At 23.3% G+C, this 9239-nt stretch overlaps 2 protein-coding genes across 3 annotated transcripts; one reads left to right on the top strand and one right to left on the bottom strand.

Annotated features, from left to right (window-relative positions):
• Positions 1 to 1297: 1297 nt before the first annotated feature.
• Positions 1298 to 3161, top strand: LOC126908060 (uncharacterized). The gene is made up of 2 exons (XM_050689906.1): positions 1298 to 1596; positions 2349 to 3161. The coding sequence occupies exons 1-2, from the start codon at positions 1435 to 1437 to the stop codon at positions 2640 to 2642; spliced, it is 456 nt and encodes a 151-aa protein (XP_050545863.1). The 5' UTR covers positions 1298 to 1434; the 3' UTR covers positions 2643 to 3161.
• A 442-nt stretch (positions 3162 to 3603) lies between these two features.
• Positions 3604 to 5693, bottom strand: LOC126908062 (EF-hand domain-containing protein D2 homolog). 2 transcript variants are annotated; one of them, XM_050689911.1, is made up of 4 exons: positions 5312 to 5693; positions 4870 to 5017; positions 4539 to 4655; positions 3604 to 3730 (listed from the first exon to the last, which is right to left on the bottom strand). In XM_050689911.1, the coding sequence occupies exons 1-4, from the start codon at positions 5458 to 5460 to the stop codon at positions 3713 to 3715; spliced, it is 432 nt and encodes a 143-aa protein (XP_050545868.1). In that variant the 5' UTR covers positions 5461 to 5693; the 3' UTR covers positions 3604 to 3712. The 2 variants fall into 2 exon arrangements, with proteins under 2 accessions (XP_050545868.1, XP_050545867.1); XM_050689910.1 differs by lacking the exon at positions 3604 to 3730 and having other exon boundaries at positions 4348 to 4655.
• Positions 5694 to 9239: the final 3546 nt, after the last annotated feature.

Below are 9239 nucleotides of genomic sequence, written 5' to 3'. Positions count from 1 at the left end.
ATTGACAAAAGTAAATAAAATAGCTGACACAAGTATTTCGGTTGGATTAGTGGCGGCAGCCGTTTATTTAAGTATGAGCACTTATTTATATATCGAACAATGTTATATATATAATTTTTTGAATATTGTACGTTTTTCAATTCATAAAAAAAAGGTTAGGTACACTTTTTCACCCAACAAAAAAACATTAATTTTGAAATTCTCTTTTTTTAATTTCAATTTTACATTTATTACTTTTTGAAAAATGTACAACTAGGCGACTTTTTTTATTTTTTTTATTATGAATATAATTGCACATAGAGTGTAATGTTAAATTTATTTAAAATTTTTGGCCAAGTTGAGAAAACAACTTGAAGTTTTTAATTATCTTAAATTGTACTTCTTATTCATCAACATAAGAAATGTACAGTTGTTGTGTTGGTAGCATTTATGTATTCCACACTTGAGGTACAAGGGTTAAACCTCGTTTATTTCTCTATAAAAATTACAATATTAAATGATTGAAAATCAATTTCATATTAAATTTAATTACTACAATTAGAATATATTATACTTATAAATCTAAGGTCTACTAATCTGAATATAAATAAGGATATAGCAGCTCTTTTGAAATGATCCACAAATTTCTTAAAATTAAACATATCTGTAAATTTGCATCGAAGTTTCTTATGCCATGACCTCACTGGGCTATCATTTTATAGTTATTCTTGACTATTATAAAATAAATTTAGAATAAATAAATAAATTTTTAAGAATAAAAGTGCAACTAAAAAACAAATTCTTAATACGATACGAATAACATAGTATACACAACTCGTTATTGTTGATTTTGTTAATATCATATTATTACTGTATGGGCATAGTCAATCAATAATAAATCTAAAATACGGATATCAGAAAAGTAAACAAACTGTTGGTTTCCTAATTATTTTTAGCAACTTAGGTTCAGTCACAACGTCCGTCGCCGTCTACCCCATAGCTAGCTAATCTTGATCACTGACTGGAAATACAAGTAATATTTTATAGACAATCTTATAAAAGCAATAATAATTAAACGTTGGTATAGATTTAAAGTGTAGGTGTTAAATATTTTATATATGCAAAAGCAATAGCAGACTGATATAAAAATATATTCTATGTAGTATTCATTGAATAAACAACAGATCCAAAGTAATATGAAAAATGATTACATAAATCATTTACACACAAAATTCAATTAAAAATTTTTAAATAGCACTATTATAAAATATTACTTGAGGTAACACTGTAAGCTACATGTTTTCTGTTATCATAATTTTTTATAATTATTATGAACATATAAATTTATTTTTTAGAACTCTTATTTATTCTATATGTTTGTTTGAAATTATATTAATTATATTTGTAAACTTGAATAATTAATCTTCTTGAATTTAATGTACTATACTTAAAACTATGAGTCATCGAAAAAAGAAACATCTTAAGAGTAATGAAAATGTATATAAGTCCTACAAACCACAGCCAACTCTTTATTCGTCAGTTATCCAAACAGAAAGTAAAATAAAACAACTTTCTATAAAAAATGATAATTCAAAATTAAAATTAACAGCAAGTCAAGTAAGTTTTCTGTTTTTTATGTAATATTTAGTAGAAGTGTATAATGTGATTGATTTATCATAAATCATTCGATTCCTTGCAAAATAAATACAATATTGAAAAAAGTAAAAAAGTATGAATATGTTTCTTATATATTATAATATATTTTTAGATATATTTCTTAATTTATTAGCTATTCATTATTTTTTAGAACCATCCCTTATAATTTATAGGGTTGTCAACTTTATTTTTTAAATGGCAACATACATATTAAATTATATTATAAAATAAAAAATGATCTAATTAAGAAAATGACTGCTCAATAATGACTTTTGGTCCAATACTTCAGAAGTTATTCTCATTTTTATATCTAGAAGAGTGAATGATTGTAGTTGAAAACTGTTCATGATAAAAAAAAGCAGCAACTATGTTTTATCTCCAGTCTATATTTTACATACTAATAATTTCAAAAATAATGAGTCAAAAGTTCTTATACCAGTTATTTTCTTAATTAGATAGTTTCTATTTTATGTTAGTTATAAACGTATGTTTCCGTTTATAAAAATTTAGTTGGTATTCCTATAAGTTATAAGAGATGAATTACTTTAAAAGAGATAATTAACTTTTAAAAAGTAATCTATGGCTGATAAATAAAAATATATATATATAATTAAAAAATATTATAATTTTTTTTAATATTGAATTAATTTTGTGAGTAATCAAATGGTTTATGATAAATTGAATACGATCTAATATATAATTTATATAACTAGGTTGGACTGAAATCAGTAAATTTTCCTTTAAATGAAGAAGTGTATGATTACTCCAATTTAGTTGACATTGGATTACATAGTAATCTTAATCAATTACCAAGACAAACAATAAGAAAAGTAAATATTGAAAAAACACTTGAACCTAAACTTAGTGATTACTACCAGCCATGTTTTAATAACATTGAGCAAATAAGATTGAATGAAGTTCAACCAAATAGAGAACTAACAGTCCAATTTGATGGATTAGCTATAACTAGAGAAGCAAATAAAATAAACAATTTAATTTTCCAATAGGTTCAAGTATTACACACTAACTACATTTTACTTATAAAACATAACATTTTTTAAAGATATTTTTAATGCTACAAACCTAAATTTTAGTACAGTATATTTTATATTTTAGTAAAGTATAAAAAAATTTAATTGAATAAATGTTATGATTTAAATATTTTATTATTCCAAAAGTGAAAATTAGTCAAGAGAATTTAGTTTTTAGAATAATGTTTGTACAATTTTAAATAATTTTTAAGTGAAACCGTAAATGTAAGTTCATATTTATTCTATATTTGAATCTTAAGATAAAATATTTTGTTTTTAATATGTACTAAGCATGTATTTTTTAATAACATATTTATTGGATTAAAATGTTATTCAAAAATTATTCCTTATGGTATGTATAATTATTTCATTTTTAAAATTCAATTATTATGTGTATACATTTTGTTGATAATTTTGTATAGTAATACCTAAGTTTTATTTGATATTAGATGTACAACCAGGTGTGGCAAAAAATAATATATCTTTATGATAATGAGTTAACTCAGATAAAAATGAATCATATCTCAAATTATTTTAATTTCTAATTTCTTAATTCAAATTTAATGATGAATAATTATATTTAGCATATAACCCTTGAAGTTTCGGCATATAGGCATATAAGCTGATAATCACTGAGCCTCGGATATCTCTGGTAATGTCACTGATCAACATTCATTTTATGTTTTAAGTGTTGCAATAGTTTGTGGTTTCTTCACTTAATATTTTGATTTAACATATTACCATAAAAAAAATCTAGATGATTCATGTTTAAGGATCTTAAGAGGGAAATTGGAAATCTAGATGTTATCTGTGTTAAATGTAATTTTCCAAAATCAAATGAGAGATTTTAATGAATATATTTAAAAAAAAATTTTTCAAAAAGATAATTACTTATGCCACACCTTTATTTGATGTAAAAATATATAGAATTTTAGAATAATTCATAAGATTATATTTATAACATTATTTTTCTTTTTTTTTAAGCAAAGTAACAAATAATTATTCTGTTATAACTTCATAAAATGTTGCTATACTTAATATTTTTGTCATTTCAAAAACTTGGCCTGTAAAAAAAAATTTTTTTTCAATTATTTAATTCTTGTAATTAAAATTCATTAAATATCTAATAATTTTTAACTTGTATGTGATTTGACTATTGAAAAAATATAATGATACTATATTTTTTTATATATTTAAAAATATTTTAAATACTTTAAATTAAAAAATTATAATAATTAAAATTATTAATATAGATCGATATGCTATCATCTTAAATACTTTTTTATATTATTAAAAAAAATTATTTAACTAATTGAAAAATAATGGTTGATAAAATAATAATACTACATATTGTGTGCTATACAGATGTTCAGTAAGTCAGGAAACGGGTTTCTATTTTTCTCATTGTTTGTAACAATGAGAACAATAGAAACCTGTTTCCTGACTTACTGAACACCCTGTATATTAAGGTATTTTTTTTTTTTTATAAAATCAATTTTCTTTAATAATAATATCTGTTATAATACTTAAATATTAATGCCTGAACATTTTGAAAATAATAACACTACACAAAGTAAAACCAATAATTTTAATTATTTATATTTAAACTTATATTTAAAAAAATAACATTTTTTTATATTTATTAATAGGAAATAAGGTAGCAATAAATGACTGGGGTATTCGTAAATTAATTTTTTCTCTAGGAATATTTAGCAGATTTTATTTTAAATTGAAAGTTTAGGTTCTTATATGTGTTGCTATCGTATTTTATGTAAGTTCGATATAAAAACTAGTGCAGTTATCTAAACGAATTCAATAATAATTACCCCATTTTATCCTATAAAAAATTATTTATATAGTTACCAAACTTGCCTTTGCTTCAAAAAATTCCTTAACGCCTTTTATTCCTACTTGGCTAAAATCAACTTTTTCTTGTTTAGCTAATGTTCGCTGTACATACTCTAATGTTTTTCTATTTGTCATGAGAAACTGTAGTAAAATAAAGCATTAATTAATTTAGCTATAAAATTATTATTCTTATGGCTATCATTTATTGATTAAACTAAGATTATACAAACATTATTTATGACTTTAAAAAAATATTGTATTTTACTGTTTTGGTACTGAATAACTACCAATAATAAATAACGTAATTTTAATGATAATGAATATATTTTGAAATTTAATATATAAAATCATAGACCTCTCTAAAAGTTAATTTTCCATCGTGGTCGTTATCGACATCATCTATTAACTGATTTATAGAATTTTCTGTCCAAGGAACGCGTCGTTTTATCATCATATGTTTTAATTCATTTTTGCATAAATATCCATCCTTATTTGAATCATACCTAAATAATTAAAATAATTTGTTAGAATAAAAAATCACTTTAAGTTCTGTTGAAATTTTAACTTATTAAATAATTAAATTTTGTTAATTATACAGTGCACGAACGTATGGTTATTTCGAATTATTCAAATATGTAATTATAATATTTTTAAAAACTGTAATACTTTAAAATAGCTGTCTTTGCGTTGAATTAATATTAAAATAAAATATTGGATATATGGATAATTTAGTTGCAAAAATAAACAATTTATAATTAAAAATTATGTATAATAATAAACTACAATGAAGTGCTTACATATTAAATATTTCTTCAATTTTCTTTATTTGTGCCGGACTGAATTCTGAAAATTCTAAATAGATCTGTCGTTTTGCTAAGTTGACTCCTTTAACATTTGTTAATATTTTATTTCGGTCTTTATTATCCATTTCTAAATCGTCCATCATGATAAAATGTATTTCCGACTTGATTTAATGCAGGTAGTCAAATTAAGTTAATACAACATGTTATAATGCAAGTAATTTAAATAGTGGCGTTGGAATGGTGAGCACATGTTTCAATAGCAATGTGTATAAACATTTTTTTTAAATGAGTCAAGCTAATTAAGGGTGCAATTTAGATTGTATTACAGTTTATCCGTTGATAGTGAATGTACAATATGAATACTTTTGTTTTTAAAGTCGTGAATGAGAATAATAAGTTATTACAACAAAAACATATTTGTTCCTATGATGCATTATGATCGTATTTATTGTATTTTAGTAAATATTTAAACATTTGGGCATGTTTATGTAAAAATAAAACAAATTTTATTCTTATATATAATTCTCATGATAAACAACAAATTATTTATGGAGTTAATATTTATAATAAATGCTATTATTATTGATTAAGTTAATTTTAAAATAATAACTATATTGTAAAAACAAATGTATAATAAATAATATAAATTAATACATTTAATATTCATATACATTTGGAACTTAGTAGGACTTAATTTAGATGTATTATTTATTATAAAAACTACTAGTAACACCTTTTTATGGAGGGATGCTATTGAATGCGATATGAGGACAGCTGATGTGAGCGTAGATGATGTGGGAGATCGTGTCAAGTAGAAGTTTAGAATAAGGGTGGCCGACCTCAAGTAGTTGGGATAAAGGCGAGGAAGAAGAAGAAGAAGTATTTTATTTTATTTTAAAATATCTTATAAGGGGAATACACTGACCTTCATGTATATTATATAATTTGATTGACATAGAATTTAAAGTTAAACGTTTTTATTTTTTTCCCCTTCTTTTAAGTCGAAAAAGTAACTTTAAAATTTGAATTAGCTTAAATTGCTAAATTTTATTAAACCAAGAAAGCGACGAACAATTGCCGAATCGGTAACACTTATATCGTTCGAATCGGCCTATGGCTAAAATTTAACTTTTGCATTTTTTCCTTAATTCTTTTTGAGTTAGAAAACATTTTTTAAATCATTTGATTTATTTTTATCTCATTTAGATTCAATAACTTCAATAAATATCAAGGATCCCATCACTGTAGTCCCTCCTCTTGTAAAGAAATTTCTTATTCATGTTAATATTATTTTACTATGTGGTTTTTTTTTTGACTGCCATTTATTTTCCCAACCATCACTTGATTTTTTTTTAATGATACGTCAAATCATTACAATTCGTATTTAGTTGCAGATATTACCCTTAAAAATTGAAAAATCTCTGAATCAAATAAAAAGTAGCTTAAGCAGCTTTCTCCATACAAACACTTAAAATTATTAATTTCTAATATTTTAAAGTATTTATTGTCGAATTATTTATTATTGTTTATCCATAACTTCGTTCTGGTAGCTTAAAAAAAATTTTTAATCCAATTTAATTCTTTGGCCGACCCCAAGGAGTTGGGATTAAGGCGAGAAAAAAGAAGAAAAGTCAAATTTAATTATTTATACAAAAATAAATATCATCGAAGAGAAATTTGACAGTGATTTCAGCCACTGCTCAGTATTTAAAACTCAGTCTTAAAATTTGGGAAAGGCAGGACAATTTTTGAAAGCTATTTTATAAATTCACTATTAAGACTTATATTAATGAAAGCGTATTTATAAATTCAAAAATTGAGAGGCAAAAATAACATTTTTGAATTGATAAATTTTTCTAATCACTTTAAGCTAATTATAAACAAAAAAGTCATTAAAATATCATACATTTTTCTACAAATGGCTATATGAAATACACAATAACATCCATTATTTTTTTCTTTAATATATAATAGTTGTAATAATTATTCAGTTTACAAATAAAATCGAAATATGTAATAAATGCTTTTGTATCCATTGAAATAGTAATAACTATTACAGTTTTGTTAGATACCAGTTTGTTTATAACATAATGTTGTCAAATCTTTCAATTGGCGTTTTGTATTCCATGGTTCTTATATTTTCTCCTAAATTTATAATAATGTATCTTCTAACATAAATTTATATGCCGAGGCTTCTCAATAATTACTGCAGTATTATTATGTAATCTATATTTATTAATTTGAGCATAATTACAATTTATTAAAAAAATATTACATAGCATTATATTAAAATAAGTATTGTGCTAAATTAAATATAATTTATTTTTAATAACTATTCCCTTACGAGATAATTTCCAATTCATAGGTTTTATTATGCATTACTTATTATCTAATAAAATTTACACCTAATTTTCAACTAAAACTAGATTAACTTTTTTCTAGCTTTCAATATCCGAAAAAATCAGCAAATAGTTGTTGATACCGACCATGCTACAAGTTCTAGCTTTATAAAAAGTAAAACATCATCTATGGGATACTTTATTAATACTATCATAACTCAAAATAACGGGTAAATGGTAGTTTGGTGAGTATTGAGTAAAAAAGAAGAGTTACTTTATTTCGGGGTTTTGTTCGAGGGTTATAAAATGACATAAATTTAGATTCTTATTGACTTTTAAAATCATATTTGATAATTTTCCTGTTTCTTACAATATCTTTATTAAAAATCAAAGTAATGATGAAAAATAAGGACATTAGGTCCTTATTTATTAGAAGTTGCCTAAAAAAATATTGATATTGCTAGTTCAAGGGGGGCCTATATCTCCCTTAAATACTCCTCTGGTATACACAAAAATTATTAATATTCTAATTATAATAATTGTGTTTATATTATAGAATAATTACAAAAAAATTCAGCAGGATATTATACGTGGGACTGTGTAAAAAATTTAATTTTGATAAAAATATTGGTAACTGCGTTTTAACGTTGGACAGCATAATTTTCATAGATGGATCCCAATTTAAACGATAAACTCATAGACTCATACATCATATATGAGAAAAAAAATGTTATTAATAATGTACTGTTCTGATAATGAAAGTAGAAACTTATATAATTATAACAGTCTCGAAATTTATATGTAACATATAATATTCCTCGATAAAATATATATATATGTAGTACTTTGTACGAATACAAAATAGTGTTCTAATAAAAATACATATTACACCATACAATTAAGGTTCTAAATAAACGTATAAGCAGAAATGAGTCAATGCGCATATTAAAACCATGCGCGTAGACGAAAAAAAAAAAAGTTCGTAAAACGGTGAAAACTGAACGGATTGAATTGATTTTTTTATCAGATCTCAGGAATGTAATTAGGCGGGTCTGATGAAAATTTCAAACCTTAAGTCGTAAAACGCTGTCGTTAGCGAGCGTTTTTCTCAAAAACGGTCGAATTTTTAAAACGCTCGCGGGCGAGCACGCTAAGTAATTTTTCCAGAAAAGCGTTTTTTCCTTGTTCTATTATATAATAAGATATAAAATAGAAAAAGTTAAAAAAATCTATAATTACTGATTCTATTAACTTCACTTTTTTAAATGATTTATTATAATTACGTGGAAACGGAAATTTTTAAAATTTTAAGAATATGATCTCAATAGATAAAATGTTTGATATTTTAACAAATTGTCGTGATTAACGGCTGAATCAGTATTTAAAAACCCAATCACTATTCAAAATATAATTTTGGTTCCTGTCACTCTAATTAGTTAAATTGTAGGGCTGATATATGAACAATATTATCTGCAGATTAGAATATTATTCATCTACCCAAATTATTTAAGGAGTCAGTGAAAATATAATAATAATGTTGGAACTCATTGTGTGTTGTAAATAATTATTAATATTTATTTTTA

Source organism: Daktulosphaira vitifoliae, unplaced genomic scaffold (genome assembly GCF_025091365.1).
Source record: "Daktulosphaira vitifoliae isolate Bord-2020 unplaced genomic scaffold, ASM2509136v1 Scaffold_5, whole genome shotgun sequence".
Classification (NCBI taxonomy): Eukaryota; Metazoa; Arthropoda; class Insecta; order Hemiptera; family Phylloxeridae; genus Daktulosphaira; species Daktulosphaira vitifoliae.
This window is presented reverse-complemented; position numbering and strand designations above follow the sequence as displayed.

What these genes read in the sequence shown, in the direction of transcription:
- LOC126908060 (XM_050689906.1), top strand. Translation starts at nt 1,435, where the DNA reads ATGAGTCATCGAAAAAAGAAACATCTTAAGAGTAATGAAAATGTATAT. An exon ending in TAAAATTAACAGCAAGTCAA is followed by an intron (nt 1,597 to 2,348) that starts GTAAGTTTTCTG and finishes TTATATAACTAG; the next exon opens with GTTGGACTGAAATCAGTAAA.
- LOC126908062 (XM_050689910.1), bottom strand. Translation starts at nt 5,460, where the DNA reads ATGATGGACGATTTAGAAATGGATAATAAAGACCGAAATAAAATATTA. An exon ending in ATTGAAGAAATATTTAATAT is followed by an intron (nt 5,018 to 5,311) that starts GTAAGCACTTCA and finishes TTAATTATTTAG; the next exon opens with GTATGATTCAAATAAGGATG. An exon ending in GAAAATTAACTTTTAGAGAG is followed by an intron (nt 4,656 to 4,869) that starts GTCTATGATTTT and finishes ATTTTACTACAG; the next exon opens with TTTCTCATGACAAATAGAAA.